The sequence below is a fragment of the Mus caroli genome, unplaced genomic scaffold (genome assembly GCF_978045245.1).
Source record: "Mus caroli unplaced genomic scaffold, Mus_caroli_1 scaffold_2, whole genome shotgun sequence".
Lineage (NCBI taxonomy): Eukaryota > Metazoa > Chordata > Mammalia > Rodentia > Muridae > Mus > Mus caroli.
The window spans coordinates 104219460-104239961 of NW_028227257.1; the positions used below are offsets into that span (position 1 = coordinate 104219460).

At 41.5% G+C, this 20502-nt stretch overlaps 1 protein-coding gene across 2 annotated transcripts in view; it reads left to right on the forward strand.

Moving 5' to 3' along the window:
- The window catches only part of Pde11a (phosphodiesterase 11A), a 366204-nt gene that overhangs the window by 191712 nt on the left and 153990 nt on the right, over nt 1–20502 (forward strand). Inside the window, exons 7-9 of one of the 2 annotated variants that reach the window (XM_021181980.3) lie at nt 9843–9918; nt 12199–12266; nt 13144–13236. In XM_021181980.3, the coding sequence (XP_021037639.1) occupies nt 9843–9918; nt 12199–12266; nt 13144–13236 (237 nt within the window). The remainder of the gene's footprint in view (nt 1–9842; nt 9919–12198; nt 12267–13143; nt 13237–20502) is intronic. The other variant, XM_085834775.1, reaches the window with a different exon arrangement.

Sequence of the window (20502 nt, forward strand, 5' to 3'; positions counted from 1 at the left end):
CAATCAGCCTGTATAAAAACACACCACCAGTCGTTATATTTATAAGTGATAGGTTTGGATTGGGCAGATCTATCACTGTACTAATTTATTCCCCAGCTATGAGACTCTTGGCTACTTGCAGCTTCTCTACACCAGGAGGTTCTGCTCCATCTTCCTTCCTCCTCTTCTTCCTCTATCTCTCCCTCTCCTTCTCCTCTCTGAGACCACCCATCCTACCTTTCCTTCCCACTGCCCAGTCATCAGCCCCAGCCTTTATTTGAGCAGTCAGAATGGGAAGAAGTTGCAGTGAGATCACCTGAGTACATGATCTACTTCTAGTCGGGGCAGCCCCTCTTAAGAAAGCAGAATTAACATCAAGATACAAACAGCACCAGGGCAAACCCACAACATTTCCCCATTTTTGACCAGGCTCTTTTCTCTCAGATATAAATTGAGCACAATACTCACAATTAAGTAAATGATAAAACATAATATATGCTTAACACCCAGGCTTTCATTCTCAGATCCAAAGAGTTCCTGGGCAGGTGGCAGGGAGCCCGCAACTCTCTGGGAGCGTAAGGTGGAGTAGCCCAAACTCACGCTACAGGGTGTAAATGAAACAAATTATATGTAAGACTTGTACATATAAAACTTTTCTGAAAGAAATTTGAAAAGCTCTAAGTGAACTGAAGAATGCTTGTGGGTGAAAAGGCTCAACTCTGGAGAGCTGGAGACATAGTTTAGCAGAAAAGAGCACTTGCTACTCTTGTAGAAGACTGGGGTTTGGTACTTAGCTCTTACATCAGGTGGCTCAAAACAGCCTGTAAATCCAGCTGTAGGAGATCACATGCACATATGCGCATAGACAGACAGACATAGACACACAGAAGTAGAAACACAAACACAATTAAAAATAACATAATTTTTTAAAGGACTCAACTCTATCAAGGCAATTTTTCTCCAAGTTGGCTAATAATTTAATACATCTCCCTCCCAAAAAATATGATCAGTGTGCTCAGCACATGTGTAATTAATTCATTCTGAAACTTGTCTGGAAATGTTATATACTGAAGAGATATAAAGCTAAGAGTTTACAATGCCCAATAAAATATGCTACCTTAATTAAGGCAGAAAGGTGAAAGGTTAAGAGAGTTATCTAGATCAATAGAATTAGATTGGAGAGTCCAGAGCAGATCTGAACAAACACTGACACTTGGTTAATGAAAATGATGATATGTCAGACCGTGATGGAGAGATTTTTTTTCCCCCTTTAAAATTATGTTGTCCGGTTTTAAAGTTACAACTCCTGATTCATATGCTGCACAAAAATTAAACTATAAGTTTAGCTGTGAAAGTTAAAGCAACAAAGAGTCTGTGAGTGAAACAGGAGACTATCTCCATGAGCAAGAAGTTGGCCATCGAGCATCAGCAGGAGACATCTTGGATCCGGGACTCCGCCTAAAGTAGTCTACACAGGTGAGAGTGTGGACTACAGAAGCTAACAGCTTCTGGGACAGGCAGGAGCCACAGAGCTTCTGAGGCAGCCCCCTTTTCGGGCTCCAGACATCCGGGCACCTTCCCGGCCAAAGGATAGGTTTCTACCCTGCCCAGGCGGGCTTTGCAGGAGCACCTGGATGAGCCATCTTAGTTCCCAGATTCCTCTGAGACTAGTCTGTGCAGGGGAGAGTGTGGACTACAGAAGCTAACAGCTTCTGGGACAGGTCCTGTTTTGGGCCTTCATCTTCAGCCAGGAGGGAGGTCCAAATGCCAGATATCTGTGCACCTTCCCTGTAAAAGGAGAGCTTGCCTGCAGAGAGTGCTCTGACCACTGAAAATCAGAGGAGAGAGCTAGTCTCCCAGGTCTGCTGATAGAGGCTAACAGAATCACGAGAGGAATAATCTCTAACCAGAGACAACTATAACAACTAACTCCAGAGATTACCAGATGGCGAAAGGTAAACGTAAGAATCTTACTAACAGAAACCAAGACCACTCACCATAATCAGAACCCAGCACTCCCACCTCGCCCAGTCCAGGGCACCCCAACACACCCGAAAAGCTAGACCCAGATTTAAAAGCATATCTCATGATGATGGTAGAGGACATCAAGAAGGACTTTAATAACTCACTTAAAGAAATACAGGAGAACACTGCTAAACAGGTAGAAGACCTTAAAGAGGAAGCACAAAAATCCCTTAAAGAATTGCAGGAAAACACAACCAAACAGGTGATGGAATTGAATAAAACCATCCAAGACCTAAAAAGGGAAGTAGACACAATAAAGAAAACCCAAAGTGAGGCAACGCTGGAGATAGAAACTCTAGGAAATAAATCTGGAACCATAGAAGCGAGCATCAGCAACAGAATACAAGAGATGGAAGAGAGAATCTCAGGTGCAGAAGATTCCATAGAGAACATCGGCACAACAATAAAGAAAGTGGAAAATGCAAAAAGATCCTAACTCAAAAAATCCAGGAAATACAGAACACAATGAGAAGACCAAACCTATGATTAATAGGAGTAGATGAGAATGAAGATTTTCAACTCAAAGGGCCAGCAAATATCTTCAACAAAATTATAGAAGAAAACGTCCCAAACCTAAAGAAAGAGATGCCCATGAACATACAAGAAGCCTACAGAACTCCAAATAGACTAAACCAGAAAAGAAATTCCTCCCGACATATAATAATGAGAACAACAAATGCACAAAATAAAGATAGACTATTAAGAGCAGTAAGGGAAAAAGGTCAGGTAACATATAAAGGCAATCCTATCAGAATTACACCAGATTTTTCAACAGAGACTATGAAAGCCGGAAGAGCCTGGACAGATGTTATACAGACACTAAGAGAACACAAATGCCAGCCCAGGCTACTATACCCAGCCAAACTTTCAATTAACATAGATGGAGAAACCAAAGTATTCCACGACAAAACCAAATTCACACATTATCTTTCCACGAATTCAGCCCTTCAAAGGATAATAACAGAAAAAAAACCAATACAAGGACGGGAACCATGCCCTAGAAAAAACAAGAAGGTAATCACTCAACAAACCTAAAAGAAGACAGCCACAAGAACAGAATGCCAACTTTAACAACAAAAATAACAGGAAGGAACAATTACTTTTCCTTAATATCTCTTAATATCAATGAACTCAACTCCCCGATAAAAAGACATAGACTAACAAACTGGCTACACAAACAAGACCCAACATTTTGCTACTTACAGGAAACTCATCTCAGAGAAAAAGATAGACACTACCTCAGAATGAAAGGCTGGAAAACAATTTTCCAAGCAAATGGTATGAAGAAACAAGCTGGAGTAGCCATTCTAATATCTGATAAGATTGACTTCCAACCCAAAGTCATCAAAAAAGACAGGGAGGGGCACTTCATACTCATCAAAGGTAAAATCCTCCAAGAGGAACTAGCAATTCTGAATATCTATGCTCCAAATACAAAGGCAGCCACATTCATTAAAGAAATTTTAGTAAAGCTCAAAGCACATATTGCACCTCACACAATAATAGTGGGAGACTTCAACACACCACTTTCACCAATGGACAGATCATGGAAACAGAAACTAAACAGGGACACAGTGAAACTAACAGAAGTTATGAATCAAATGGATCTGGCAGATATCTACAGAACATTCTATCCTAAAACAAAAGGATATACCTTCTTCTCAGCACCTCATGGTACCTTCTCCAAAATTGACCACATAATTGGTCACAAAACAGGACTCAACAGATACAAAAATATTGAAATTGTCCCATGCATCCTATCGGATCACCATGGACTAAGGCTGATCTTCAATAATAAAATAAATAATAGAAAGCCAACATTCACGTGGAAACTGAACAACACTCTTCTCAATGATACCTTGGTCAAGGAAGGAATAAAGAAAGAAATTAAGGACTTTTTAGAGTTCAATGAAAATGAAGCCACAACATACCCAAACTTATGAGACACAATGAAAGCATTTCTAAGAGGAAAACTCATAGCTCTGAGTGCCTCCAAAAAGAAACTAGAGAGAGCACACATTAGCAGCTTGACAACACACCTAAAATCTCTAGAACAAAAGGAAGCAAATTCACCCAAAAGGAGTAGACGGCAGGAAATAATCAAACTCAGGGGCGAAATCAATCAAGTGGAAACAAGAAGAACTATTCAAAGAATCAACCAATCAAGGAGCTGGTTCTTTGAGAAAATCAACAAGATAGATAAACCCTTAGCCAGACTCACTAGAGGGCACAGGGAAAGCATTCTAATTAACAAAATCAGAAATGAAAAAGGAGACATAACAACAGATCCTGAAGACATCCAAAACACCATCAGATCCTTCTACCAAAGGCTATACTCAACAAAACTGGAGAACCTGGATGAAATGGAGAAGTTCCTAGACAAATACCAGGTACCAAAGTTGAATCAAGATCAGGTTAATGATCTAAACAGCCCTATATCCCCCAAAGAAATAGAAGCAGTCATTAATAGTTTCCCAATCAAAAAAAGCCCAGGACCAGATGGGTTTAGTGCAGAGTTCTATCAAACCTTCAAAGAAGATCTAATCCCAGTTCTTCACAAACTATTCCACAGAATAGAAACAGAAGGTATTCTACCCAACTCATTCTATGAAGCCACAATTACTCTGATACCTAAACCACAAAAAGACCCAACAAAGATAGAGAATTTCAGACCAATATCCCTTATGAATATTGATGCAAAAATCCTCAATAAAGTTCTTGCTAACCGAATCCAAGAACACATCAAAACAATCATCCATCCTGACCAAGTAGGTTTCATCCCAGGGATGCAGGGATGGTTCAATATACGGAAATCCATCAACGTAATCCAGTATATAAACAAACTCGAAGACAAAAACCACATGATCATCTCGTTAGATGCGGAGAAAGCATTTGACAATATCCAACACCCATTCATGATAAAAGTCTTGGAAAGATCAGGAATTCAAGGCCCATACCTAACCATGATAAAAGCAATCTACAGCAAACCAGTAGCCAACATCAAAGTAAATGGTGAGAAGCTTGAAGCAATCCCACTAAAATCAGGGACTAGACAAGGCTGTCCACTCTCTCCATACCTATTCAACATTGTACTTGAAGTCCTAGCCAGAGCAATTCGACAACAAAAGAAGATGAAAGGGATACAAATTCGAAAAGATGAAGTCAAAATATCACTTTTTGCAGATGATATGATAGTATATATAAGGGACCCTAAAAATTCCACCAGAGAACTCCTAGGCCTGATAAACAGCTTCAGTAAAATAGCTGGATATAAAATTATCTCAAACAAGTCAATGGCCTTTCTGTACACAAAGAATAAACAGGCTAAGAAAGAAATTAGGGAAACAACACCCTTCTCAATAGTCACAAATAATATAAAATACCTTGGCGTGACTCTAACTAAGGATGTGAAAGATCTGTATGATGAGAACTTCAAGTCTTTGAAGAAAGAAATTAAAGAAGATTTCAGAAGATTGAAAGATCTCCCATGCTCATGGATTGGCAGGATCAACATTGTAAAAATGGCTATCTTGCCAAAAGCAATCTACAGATTCAATGCAATCCCCATCAAAATTCCAACTCAATTCTTCAACGAATTAGAAAGAGCAATCTGCAAATTCATCTGGAATAACAAAAAACCTAGGATAGCAAAAACTCTTCTCAAGGATAAAAGAACCTCTGGTGGAATCACCATGCCTGACCTAAAGCTGTACTACAGAGCAATTGTGATAAAAAAAAAAAAAAAAAAAAAAAAAAAAAAAAAAAAAAAAAAAACCTGCATGCTACTGGTATAGTGACAGACAAGTGGACCAATGGAATAGATTTGAAGATCCAGAAATGAACCCACACACCTATGGTCACTTGATCTTTGACAAGGGAGCTAAAACCATCCAATGGGTAAAAGACAGCATTTTCAACAAATGGTGCTGGCACAACTGGCAGTTATCATGTAGAAGAATGCGAATTGATCCATTCCTATCTCTTGTACTAAGGTCAAATCTAAGTGGATTAAGGAACTCCACATAAAACCAGAGACACTGAAACTTATAGAGGAGAAAGTAGGGAAAAGCCTCGAAGATATGGGTACAGGGAAAAAATTCCTGAATAGAACAGCAATGGCTTGTGCTGTAAGATCGAGAATGGACAAATGGGACCTCATAAAATTTCAAAGCTTCTGCAAGGCAAAAGACACCGCCAATAAGACAAAAAGACCACCAACAGATTGGGAAAGGATCTTTACCTATCCTAAATCATATAGAGGACTAATATCCAATATATATAAAGAACTCAAGAAGGTGGAATCCAGAAAATCAAATAACCCCAATAAAAAATGGAGCTCAGAGCTAAACAAAGAATTCTCACCTGAGGAATACGGAATGGCTGAGACACACCTGAAAAAATGTTCAGCATCCTTAATCATCAGGGAAATGCAAATCAAAACAACCCTGAGATTCCCCCTCACACCAGTCAGAATGGCTAAGATCAAAAATTCAGGTGACAGCAGATGCTGGTGAGGATGTGGAGAAAGAGGAACACTCCTCCATTGTTGGTGGGATTGCAAGCTTGTACAACCACTCTGGAAATCAGTCTGGCCATTCCTCAGAAAATTGGACATAGTACTACTGGGAGGATCCCGCAATACCTCTCCTGGGCACATAACCAGAAGATGTTCCAACTGGTAAGAAGGACACATGCTCCACTATGTTCATAGCAGCCTTATTTATAATAGCCAGAAGCTGGAAAGAACCCAGATGTCCCTCAACAGAGGAATAGATACAGAAAATGTGGTACATTTACACAATGGAGTACTACTCAGCTATTCAAAAGAATGAATTTATGAAATTCCTAGGCAAATGGATGGACCTGGAGGGCATCATCATGAGTGAGGTAACCCAATCACACAGGAACTCACACAGTATGTACTCACTGATAAGTGGATATTAGCCCAGAAACTTAGAATACCCAAGATATAAGATACAATTTGCTAAACCCATGAAACTCAAGAAGAATGAAGACCAAAGTGTGGACACTGTGCCCCTTCTTAGAATTGGGAACAAAACACCCATGGAAGGAGTTACAGAGACAAAGTTTGGAGCTGAGATGAAAGGATGGATCATCTAGAGACTGCTATATCCGGGAATCCATCCCATAATCAGCTTCCAAACGCTGACACCATTGCATACACTAGCAAGATTGTGCTGAAAGGACCCAGATATAGCTGTCTCTTCTGAGACTGTGCCGGGGCCTAGCAAACACAGAAATGGATGCTCACAGTCAGCTACTGGATGGATCACAGGGCCCCCAATGGAAGAGCTAGAGAAAGTACCCAAGGAGCTAAAGGGATCTGCAATCCTATAGGTGGAACAACATTATGAACTAACCACCCCCACCCCAGAGCTCGTGTCTCTAGCTGCATATGAATCAGAAGATGGCCTACTCAGCCATCAGTGGAAAGAGAGGCCCATTGGTTGTGCAAACTTTATATGCCTCAGTACAGGGTAAAGACAGGGCCAAGAAGTGGGAGTGGGTGGGTGGGGGAGTGGGTAGGGGAGCGTGTGGGTGACTTTTGGGATAGCATTAGAAATGTAAATGAGGAAAATACCTAATAAAAATATTTAAAAAGAAAAAAAAAGTTAAAGCAGCAAAGGGTCTGTGAGGGAAACAGGAGACTGTCTCCATGAGCAAGAAGTGGGATAAATTCAAATAAGACACTGAAACCATAAATTAAAACTTGCTATATTCGTCATGTTGTGTGATAGACCTCTAAGTCAAAAGCAAGCAAGAGAGTGGAAGAGCAAGATACAGAATGAGGAAGGCTTTTATAATCTATATATCTGGCAGAGTAGCCATTATCCATCATATAGAACATGCTTTCTTCAATTTGATTTTTCAAGGTTAGACAGCCCAGTAGGACAAATACCCCTTAAGAGGTATTTTATGAAAGAGAAGATGAATAGATAACATAAGAAAGCCAAACAACTTCACTGCTGCCCATCAGTAGGGAAACTGAGAGACTTGTAGTCTAAATGAGAGGGCTTTTGAAAGTGGAAAGGCATAGATAATTATACCAGAAAAACAGACTTAAGCCTAGGTAAATAATACTCCTGGTCATCGGAGATGGTCACAGTATTTTCACCATTAGATACTACCACACAGTTCCCAGAGCTGTTAACATGAGAACAAAACAAAGCAAGCAAAACCCAGACAGTACGGCGCGGTGATGGTATAAGGCAGCTGAATGTTCACGCACTTGTAAACTGGTTTCAAAAAAAAAAATTCACTTTGGGAAGCCCTCTGGATACATCCGCTAAAAACTGACTTGCTTGGAATCCAGAGATTCTATCCGAGTCACAGACACAAGAGGAGTTCGTTCACATGAGGATGAAGTGTGCACAGGAATATTCCTAAGGACATTATTTGTGATTGCCCTGGAAACAAGTCAGTGCTCCACAGGAGTGGAAGGAATTAGCGATGTGACATTCAGACAGGAGAACACGATACCACTGTGTAACACAGCCAAGATGAATAGCACACAAAATTATAATGTTATGGAAAAGAAGTCGGCCACACAAGAGCATACATTCATCAGGTTTAAAGGAATCACCCTAGGTTTTGTTGGCTGAAGTCGGGGCACTCTTTGGGGGAGAGGAAAAGACCATGAAGTGTCTATGGCCTCCCTGTCTCTTGATTACAGTGCACTTTGTACAAACCCCACAGACCCCATTCTAACGTTCTTAACTCTAATTTAAAAATCAGTAGCTTTCAACTCCTAATGAATATTCAAGATATCTTCCCATCATTGCTATCTTACTGCCCCAGCCCTAGTGATAAGATGACACACTGGCCTTTCTCACTGGAAGCAAAGATCATTTTTACTCACCAGGGCCATGCCAGCTGCAGTAGCTCCTCTGGCCACTCAAGTATGAGACTTGTTCTCTGATGTGTCCTGGTGGTGGATGGCTGACTTCTGTTAGAGCTTGGGAGTCTTCGGAATCCTCTTGTTTATGCCTTCTTTCTCAATTTCTGGCTTTAAGTGTTTGTTAAGGGATTTTACAACATCTTTAGCAACTTAGCAAAATTAAATACATGTAGTATTGAGCTGGAGAGCCTTTGGGCTCAAAAGTTAAGAGCACTGCTTTTTCAGAGAACCCAAGTTCAGTTCCCAGCACCCACGTCAGGTACCTCGCAGCTGCCTGTAACTCCAGCTCGGGGATGTGACACCCTGGCCTCCATGAACACCCACCTTCACATGCACAGTCCCACACCCCACACAGAGTCATGCACATAATTTAAAGTAATAAATTAGTAGTATCTAATAAATAAAAGTAGTAAGTAGTTAATAAGTAGCATCTAAAGTTAGTGTGCATATGACACACTTCCTTGTAGGTTCAAACATTCTTACCAATGGGTGTGCCCAGTCAAAGTTAAACACCCACTATTGGCTTGGTTAATTGCTTTAACTACCCTGAATCCACTGCAGAATTCTTTTCTGGTGCCGTAATTGTGACCCACTTCTCTGTGGCTGCAGGGATTAGGGGTAGTCCGACTGGCTATTTTGTCTGATTTGCGCTGGGTTTGAATTTGTTTTTTCTTGTGTTGTTCATTGTGACATAAGAAAAGGAGAGCGAGTGGGTGTTTTTATGCAAAGATTAGATTGCAATGGAAGCTGCTGCATCTGCTATAGACAGCTAAGGTGAGAAGATAGGGAGATCAAGGCTGGACTGGGTAACAGGATCAGATCCTGTCTCCAAAATAATGTTAGAGTACAGCATATAGAAATAATTTTTCAATGGGTGGTTAGTATTTGATGATAATTAACTTCTTTTGTTCTTTCCTAGGCTGACCAGATATCTGGTTTTCATATAAGATCTGTTCTCTGTGTCCCCATTTGGAACAGCAACCACCAAATAATTGGTAAGAAGTGGCCCACATGACTCTAACTGTGAAGCAACCAGCACCTTCCTATAGAACAGAAATCAGGCCCATATATTTTTATGTATTCGTGTGTGTGTGTGAGTGTGTGTGTGTGTGTGTGTGTGTGTGTGTGTGTGTGTGTGTGTGTTGCCTCTGACCTCTGGTTAGCCTGCAGCTCATAACACTCTTCCTTCCTCTGCCTCCCAAATACTAGAAGTTACAAGAATGTATCACCAGACCCAGTCCAAGTTATGTCTCCATACTGTTCTACAATGCCATAGCACAGAATACTAACGAACGGGCATTAATTAGAACAAAGACAAATACAGATTCGATTCAAAGTACTAGTAAGTTCTGAAGGTAGAAGAGTCTTAGGAGCTACCCATTAAACTTTGTTATTTGACATTGTTGATGTTAAAGAATAGCAATGGACGTGGAAGAGAAAGAGGGGGGAAGAAGGGGTGGAGGAAGGGAGGGAGGGAGAGAAAGAGGGGGGACAGGGGCAGAGAGGTTGAAACAGTCACGAAGTTACAGTTATTAAACAGATCAAGATTAACCTTGAGGCGCCTTCCCTTTCCTATGGTGTCTGCATCCATGCCTGTTTACACATCATGTGGGTACAAAGATGCTGGACACATCTGAACACACATCTTTGCTGGCATGCCTCTGCACTGTCCCCACAATAAAGAGACCATAGGCAAAAGCAGCTTCTGACACTTCCCTCCATGCCTGCCATTTCCCATCACTTCAAAAAAAATAGGGGACCCTGATCCTCAAAGAAACCAAAAACCCAAACTCAACACAACAAGACCAAAAACTCAGTCAGGAAAAGAGCAGTCAATACAGAAGAAAGAGCTTAAGCAATCATGAAGGAGAGAGATTTACTTAAAACCACAATGAAAATGTAGGGCTTAGAATAAGGTGATGGATATTCTTGCTTCTCTCTGTGTAACCAATGACTTAGTACCCTGTGAGTGTCATCAAGACCTGTTTTTGTTTGTTTTGTTTTGTTTTCTTGTTTTTGAGCCTTTTGTGTCCCAGGCTAGGACAAACAGAACACGTCTCTCTAACTTGACCTATGGGTCTTCTTGGCTCGATGACCTGAGTGCTGAACTTGCAGCTGTGCACCATCACAGTCAACTCATGTGGTGCTTCCTGCTCACTGGGCAAACGCTGTACCAACCAAGTCTGCCTGCAGCCCGCATCCTACAGTTTTAAAGGATTTTTCTCTCATTGTACTGCTCAACTTGCACAAATATAGTAATATGTTATTAAGCACCAATGATATTCTAGGCTTTTAGGATCTGAGCCTGAGTACGAATTGGAAAAAAAACGTATATATAAAGTCTTAAATATATCTATATTTAAAAGGGAGAAAATGTCGATAGGAAACAATTATATGTTGATTGAAAGGAAGTCTCATATACAATCCTGCCTTTCAATCCTGATGATAAACATCTCCTGTTACTTTGAAATTAGTGCTGTAATTTTCCTGTTATGCTAAAGACTTTTCATTTATTTATATGCTGTTGACAACATGACAAGGTGACTCGCCAGTGGAAAGTTAGGTACATTTTAAGAGGTCCAGGATCACTTTAGAATCATAGCTTATATTTTTCCTTTGTTTCTACTAAATGGGGCTTTCAGGATAGAATTGTTCTAGCTAGACTGATGTTCTTTGGAAGTCATGTGTCCACACATCTGGTATACTTCTGGGAATGTGTTTGAGGAGGGGAGACCTGCAAACCCTGAGTCTGTTAGAGGTGTGTGAGCCACTGGGAGCAGGTAACAGAACTAACTCTGCTTTGACATGCCTGTAGCCTGTAAAATCATGCCGTATGTCTTAAATGTGCATAATGAAACTCTAAAACCCACTTCACGTCTTCATAATCCTCTGGTATAGTTTACATTTTAATTCTTTTGTATTGACAAAGATTTTCATCACTAAAACAGTTCATTTACTCAGACACACAGCTAACACTAGAACTGGAATTTGAACAAAGGTTTTCTAAATCCAGAGCTTAGGTTCCTAATCACCATGCCACACTGACTGTCCCAAACACCAAGGAGGAAGAGGATGTGTGTATGTGTGTGTGTGTATGTATATGTATACACACACATATATGTGTGTGTGTGTGTGTGTATCCAGTGATCATATATAAAACTGTGATTGCATCAGAGATTAAACTGAGTGTGCTAAGCCACCCACATGGCACATTCTGTCACAGGGACAGGATGCCAGTACTAACAATGACCACTGTCCCCACCTTCCCTCAACAGGGGTGGCTCAAGTGTTGAACAGACTCGATGGGAAACCTTTTGATGATGCAGACCAAAGGCTTTTTGAGGTGAGCAAAGGCATTTAAAGGCCAAGGGCCAGAACTGAATCACTGATAGTTCCCTTGCCCACATGTGTTGGGATAAACCTTAATCATTTTAACAGAGCTAAATGGTGTACCAGACTCAGAGGAAAATCTAAGGACTATAAATACACAGGCAAGATTTGATTGTGTTTTCACCCATTGGGTTAGTTTGTGACCTTTTATCTTAGTTTCATTGCAGAATTCCATTCTGTGCCCTCCACTTCAGCCCAGTCTTAACCATCCTGGTGTTCACACACGTTCAGTCATGGAACCCTTAGCCAGGTCTGTCTTCCCCATCTGCCTTCAGTTCACAAGCTTCTGTTCCCGCTGTCTCCAGCAGAAGAGCTTGGCTTTCCTGTGCTTTTTCATGGACTGTGCCAGGATCCAACAAAAGCTATCATTCTCATTGCAGCTTTCTCCGAAGCTTGCTCTAAATCAGTCTGGTTGCCTTTAGCCCCAACCTTGTGGTTTCTCTTACTTAGTTTCTTGGCCAAAACATTTTATAGCCTTGCTATTGAAAGGGGCTGCTTTTCGTTAAATAAAGCAGAATAATAATAAAAACCGTCTACTGCCCAAATAAATTAAAGCCACATTGAAACACATTGTACGCTTTCAAATGTGTGAAGATATTTTTTCACAATATCATTAAAAATAATGATTTCTCTTCTCATGTGTAGTGTGAGCTATAAAGTCCTTACATGACAATAGTAATTAAGAATTTTAATGCACGTGTCCCTGAGGCCCACCTCTAAGCACAATAAAATTATATTTTTGGAACTGTCTCTGGTGACTGCCTACTTTCATATTAGATCTTGACTGTGAGTTATTACGGTTTTTAATTAACAGGCTTTCTGTGTCCTAGGCCTTTGTCATCTTTTGTGGCCTTGGTATTAACAACACAATTATGTACGATCAAGTGAAGAAGTCCTGGGCCAAGCAGTCTGTGGCTCTTGATGTAAGTACAGTATCCTGTCAGCATCCTATGCTAAAAGGCCTTGATTTTATGAGGTGAAAAGTTGTCCTGTTCGTGGGACTTGATTTTTAAATGTTTCTTTTTTTTTATGGTTGTTGCTGATTACCTGTCTTTCTTCTTACATGACTTATAATAAATACATTACAATTCTGAATGCTCAGAATCTTTTAGAGCACTGGCTATCAACCTTCCTAACAATGTGACCTTTAATACAGCTTCTCATGTGGTGATTTTAAAGGGCGCTCTTCACTGGGTCTCAATTCTTTTATAGTCTTGGGTTTACCTGGGCAACAAATGGAGACCCTCTCTTGAAAACTATATAGTGTTGCCTGTAATGGCAGGGAATTGGGGGATTCTTGGGAGCTCAGCCAGGCACTTCCTATCACTAGATACAGATTTTTATACTTGATTTCTTAAATAGAGATAAGTCAGTATATTCTTTCACTGCTGTTATCACAGCACTTGGGAGGCAGAGGCAGGGGGATATGTTTGAGGGCAGCCTGGGCTACATAAGTAGACCCAGTACCCAGCAAACAACTGAAAACAATTGTCAGGACTTAGAGTATGAATGTGTGTGTGTGTGTGTGTGTGTGTGTGTGTGTGTGTGTGTGTGTGTGTGTGTGTGTTTCTGTAGATGCACAACCTTTCTTTCATATCACACAGGGAATCCTGGCTCTGAGGATATGTTGCCCAGATCCACTTCCTCCATACACACATTTACACATGCTTCCTACCAAGAATTATATTCTGATCCTTGCATGTCCCCCAGACCCACGAAGTTCTAAAGAAATATTCTTTCCTATAAGTCTCAGGGGCTTATTTTGATACAAGACCTATTTTTCTCAGTATCTTTGCTATAGATGATATTTAATATTTTCTCCCAGCTGGGAGAAAAAAAAACCTGAGAGGACAATTGCAGATTTAAAAGACACAAAATTATTGTTCTCTAATCTGTCTGCACACTTTTTTCTTCCTGTTTAGATCATAAATTCTGAGTTTCATAATTCATTCAGTTTCATAATTTATTTGTAGTGCCTGGCAGGATCCTTTGCACAAAGGGAAGTCTGTGGAATAAGTCTGGGGTGGAGGAATGAGGAAAAGGAAGGTGGTAGACAGAAAACACTGAGGTAAGGGGTTTGGGGTAGCTCTCCTGAGAAAGAATTGCTTTGTTTCTATGAACCATGTTTATAGTAAAGACTAAAGACAGTGCCTTTAATCAATAGGTGAACTGAAAACATGTAGCTGATATCTAAGAATCACTACTAAACTAGACATGGTGGTATGTGCCTTTAATCCCAGCATTCAGGAGGCCCAGCAAGAGGATTTCTGTGAAACTGAAGCCAGTCTGATCCAGAGTGTGGCTCCCAAGAACCCACATGGAAATCAGACAGTTAGCTGGGTGGATTTGCCAGCTGCCTGTAATTCTATGCCCCTCCCCCATGCATAGATGGAGCCTCCCTTGGGCAACACTGCCCACTAGCCCAGCTAGACCTGGTGATCACCAGGTTCTTTGGGCCTCCATGTGCATGCAAGTACACACACACACACACAAAACTGTACCCACACAACTCAACATGCATGCATAGCACACACACTAATCACTACTAGAGTGAGAAGGTCTGTTTGTCAAACTGCCTTCATATTATGACTCTGTTGTGAGAATTAAGTGAAATAATACCTGTGAGGGTTTTATTGAGCAGCCAGTAACACAACAACTGTCACCACTGCGCTCTGATATGCAGTAGTATGCTCAGTACTGAGATGCAACTGGGAGGAGGGACAAAGGCCATGAATTTGAAGCAGCAGCTGTGGAGGGTGTTTCCTTAACCTTCACCAAACTGTGTCTCCAGTCTCCTCACTCATTGCTCTTTACTGCTTGCAGCTATCCACAGACAAACGAACAACAAACCAGCCAGCCCAAGTAAGCACATCCCATCTATTGGCCCCAACTAGATCCCATTGTGGTGGAGCACCATTAATCCACAGGGAAAACAATCCATACACCACTGTGTTCTCGCTCCCCAGCACCTCCTGGTGCATAGGCTCCCTGTTAAATGACTGGAGTGACGGGTTAGAGCATGAAGGGCCAGTTGTCCCCAGAAGAGAGAGTCTTATGGCCATTCTCTCCTAAACCCCACAGCTCCAAGGCCATCCCTAGGCACAGTCTCCGAATATGATGACTTATCTGTGGTCCCAGCAAACACCTTCATGTTGGTGCCACTCAGGGGCCTTCTGTCCTTAAAAGTTATGAGTGACACTGCCAACAGTTCCGGGTCAACTCAGATTGTGACAATCTCACCCTTTCAAGAAGTGGAATTCCGCTGTTGATTTGTTCATTCTGTGGCCTTTTGCCATGCCAGTCACAAGCAGCGTTCCCTGTTATGTCCTGGTATTGCCACCTTGGTGACCCTCCAACCTTCATGTCACTGGGAGTCAAATCTTGGTGATTGTGACTGGGTGGCCCCACCCTCTGCCCTGGCTAAGGATCCATTACAAGAGTTCCTCAGCACTTACAAAGACAAAATATCATCTGCTGAGAGCTGCTAAAGCCAAACGCAGGTGTGGCATTTTCCTGTACTATGATGTATTAACTTCTGAGTGGATATACATTAAGTTTATTTAACTATAAGTAATACACATGAATATAAACATGCAATACCTTTGTAAATATTTTTATTAAAATATGCATGTGTGTTTATATTATTTATAAGAAACTTAGTTCCATAAAGGATTTGGGCGACTTTATAATACTATAAATGATCTAGCAAAAAATTAAACAGTAAAATTATAATAACAGCCAAGAGATAGTGAGAAAGCCAGAGGGGACAGACCAAATATAGAGTTGTTCTTACAGTCGCAATCCTCCTGCCTTAGGGCTTGAGCTGACTCTTTCTCATTTTCCATTGCAGGCAAGGAAAGATTTCCCACTCGGCCTGGCTAGCCTCAGTTTTTACATATTCCTTTTGGTCTTGATTCTACTTTAATTTTCCCACGGAGGTAGTCTTTAAAGGCAGTGCTGTTACTCCCTTGCCTCTTATTTTTCATCAGCAGCAAGAGTAACAACAGGAAGGAAGCCATCTCTCCACTGCTCTAGGAGCCTTCCAGGAAATGAACACACGTGGTTCTGGGCCTGGGCAGCTCACAGGAGTAGGAGTGTACCTCTCCTGGAGTTGAGGAGACACCAGAGAGACAGCACAGAGCTGGTCTATCTTTTAAGCACCCTTTCCCCCAAGTATTTACAGATAAAATACTGTATCTCTGACAGTAAGTGTTTTCCCTGTCAGTCCTTATCGGTCTTTGTAAGTGGGGTGGGAACAACCTCTGATTCACTCAGAGCCCCTGAAGGGCTGACCTTTCCTTCATCCTGTCTTCATCCTTCCTTCATCCTTCTTCCTTTTTTAACAGAAGTAACTTATTCCACCCTCCTCAAAAGGCAACTGATTTAAATGCATTTATTTAATGCTAGCTATTAATTGCTAACTTTTACATTGTATTGGTTTAAATCATATCAAATTACACAAATTCATATATATTTGCATGTATATTTAAATATATTTATTTATATATTACTTTGTTCCACCGGTTAGGAAAAATCCTCCTAGATTTTATTACCTTAAGGATATTTTTGCATATCTATTTTGCTTTGCACTGATAACTCCTGCAGAAGGAGGCTGGTGGCTTCAGCCAAGCCGAGAGCAGTTCGGGTGGAAGACAGCACTCATGTTTGCAGACACCGTATGGGTAGAAGACAGTGCTCGCCATTGCACATGTCTGGTTCTAATCTGGACTGAGTCTTGATAGCCTAGCTGTTACCCTTGGACATTCTGCATAAGATCTTAGTTACTTCATACAGCAAATGAGCATAATAAAGTATTGTGACACTTAGGGACAGTGTTCAGATGCAATATTCAGTTATAATTGGCATACTTGGTCCTCTCTTTCCACTGGCTCCACATCTGTGAATTCAACCATGGGTGGGGAAGGATCCTAAAAAAAAAAGTATATCTTTAGTAAACACTTGCAACCATCTCCCCTCCGTCATTGTCCCCTAAGTAACATAGAACCACAAGTGTCTACTAGCTTTTGCACTGTGCTATCTAGAGATATATAAGCCGTATACAGAAGATTCAGCCTATATAAGGGTGCATAGCTTATACCCAGTACTGAGCCATTATAGAGAAGGTAGTGGAGTGTCTGAGGATTTGGTCTGTGGGAGAGGTCATGAAATCACACTCTTAGAGCTGTATAAAAGAGCTAGCCTTAGCAAAAGTTGGGTGTTTGTACTGACTAGTGCATTGCTATCTTTGATCTCCATTGAATTCTGTTTGTTCATCCTCAGATTAATTTAAGGCAGTGCTGGTTAGGGGTCATAACTCCTTGCAGATCACTTCCTGCTTTGAGTTTGAGTTCAAAATAGATTAGCCTTTCTTTCATTCTTTGATTCAGGCTCTGCAAGCTACATCACTGTTTAGTCAGGCATCATTATAGCGTACCTTGGCACCACTGCAGTGTACCCTGGAACCAGCAGAACAGCCTGCCACCACTGCACAAAACCCTAGCATCATTGCAGAACACCCAAGCACCATTACAGAACAGCCTGGCACCATGCAGTATGTTGCAGAAAATATATTTTAAAAATCTCAGTGCAGTGTTCCTTCTTGTCTTAATGGCTTATGTTCTCAGATGAAAGACACACACACAGCCTTTATATTTTAATATACCATAGGCAGCACAATAACTAGACAACTGCCTACCCTCCATGTTGTTAGAATCTGTTTTTTTTACTGATAACTCTCAGTTACTACTTATCAATTTCTGTGTTCTATCTGGTCTGAGTAGTACACCCTGGGCCCATTTCAGTACACCTTGGCCCCATTGCAGAACACCCTAGCACTTTGGAGAACACCCTGGCCCCATTGCAGAACACCCTGGCATCTCTGCAGAACACCCTGGCCCCACTGCAGGTGCAGCTATCCCAGAGCACTTCTGCTTCTTCCGGGTTTGCCCAGTGCCTGTCACCTGTGTTACCATGTTTGCTTCTGCAGAAAGTGACAGGACCTGGAAATCACAACTTCATATCTATCTTGGCATAGAAGGAAGTCTCTTCCCATTGCCACATGCTGGAAACTTGAGCTCATGTTAGTCACAATCCACCAAAGGTAAAAGAGAGAGATGTAAGCTACATGTCTTCTACTTTTTCTGGTCTTTAAAAATGGAATGACTGCCATCGTACCTAGATTTTATCTAACAATCGAATTATCAATCCAATTATTTTTGGTGACTGCTTTTCTGACTTTCTCATAATTTAGTTATAAAACTCTATTGTTAAAATTCTTTTACCTAAATATGTAATATTAATACCTCACAGCTCTTAGATGCTCTTAAAGTGGGATGATGGAACAAAGAAAGGAATTTACAATAATTTAAACAAATTTACTTTTATGATCTTGATTTCCATTCTGCACAAGCAGCCAAACACTCCAGAAAAGCCGTGTTTCTTTCCGCTCATATTTTCCCAGAGCGTGGTCCTCGGAACAAAGGGGAAACTTTACCTAAAGGTCAGAACACAGAGAGCACAATAGGAATGTAGATGTGGAATATTACGTCCTCATTTGGAGCATCAGGAATTGTTCTTCGGGGTGTCCTTCACGGTTATTGCGAATGAAGCCTTACCTAATGCAAGCGAGAATATTTCCAGGAAGTGTAGGTCTGGGTGGTAAGGGATGCCTCACATGGTTTTATGATCAGAGAGGGGAGAAGAATAAGGGTCAAACAGAGAGTGAGGGAGAGGCTAGGCAATCAGAAGCCAGGCGTCATCTACCCCACCTCCCCAGAGCCTCCCATCTATTTCCTCCTTCCCAGTGTTCACAGCAGCCGTCCTACTTAAGGGCTTCATTACCTCTTGGCTGGGCAATCACAATCCCCTTCTACTTGTTCCTCCTACAACAGAGTGTAGAGCGCATCGCAAGCTGACTCATAGACCTTAAATTGCTCCCCTATTCCCTATCAAAATACAAATGTCCTGGCCTCTGGGGCCCTTGGAAATCTCATACCAAACTACTTCCCTACCCCTGGCTCTCATTTCTCTTCTCAGAGAATTTTATGCTACTTACACACTCAAATGCTTCATAGTCTACAAATCAGCCACCTGCCTGTCTGCCAGCTGATCCTTAATGTGCCCTCAGCTTTCATTATTCTCCGTCCCAATTATGCCTCCCCACTCAGGACCGTTCCGATATTCGGAGCTCAATTTAAATGTACTCCAGAAAACGTCTAGTCCCATGGCTGTCTTTCTTTTGCCCTGCATGATGCCTGTGTATGTTCCTCTGTCTGAAAGTGTGTAGCCTGAGGTATGTGATTGTTTTATTTCCTCTCCCCTAGTGTTTTCTTTTTTTTACACAATTGGTACTCAGAAAAAATGTATAGGATAAGTGAATGCATTTGAGCTGCCTTCCACTGTGGTCTTCCAGCACAAGAATCCAAAAGGGAAACCTTTGACCCTTTGAGATTGATGACAAAAGTCTTGCTGCCCACAAACTGGCAGAGCATCTCCTCTGCATTCCCCACGCCATGAATAGAGTTGGTTTTGTGTGGAAGGAAGGAGGGCTGGCTTCAAAGATCTCTTTCCAGATATTGTGTGAAGCCTCCCTCTATTAGAGTTAAGTAGCCTCCTGAAGCAAGAGGGGAGAGATGAGTCTCCCGTGAGGAATCTCCTAAACTCTGAAGGAAATTTCCTCTGGTTGGCAGAGTGAAAGAGCTGGACTCCTAGCACGTGATCAGATACTAATTTCTTCTTTCCTGCCCATTTCCCTTTTCCCTAATCCATTGAGCCAATCAGTCTTCACTCCTGGACGAAGGTGGTCTTAGATGCATCTTCTGATACACTGAGGTATTGCATATTTATATATTGCCTTCTTTCCTGAGGTTAGAAGCCTATTGCCAATTGAGTTTATAATGAGCTTCTTTTATTTCCTTATTCTTCCTTCCTGCCCTAAACAGGCTCAGAGCAAGGGAGAAGTGGGGTGGAGATGCAGAGCCTCTGTGAGAGGTGTGTCCTCGCCTGACTTCCGGCTCTCTCTGTGCAGAAGGACTTGTTTGCACAAACCCTCTAGACAACTCCCTGGCGAGCCCTCTCCTGTCGACAATTCCCGATGTTGTAGCTTTGCCCCTCCTGACAGGGACTGACCTCCAGTGATCCATCCATCCTTCCCTTTCGAGACACAGCTCATCCCTCTAAGTCTGGGACAG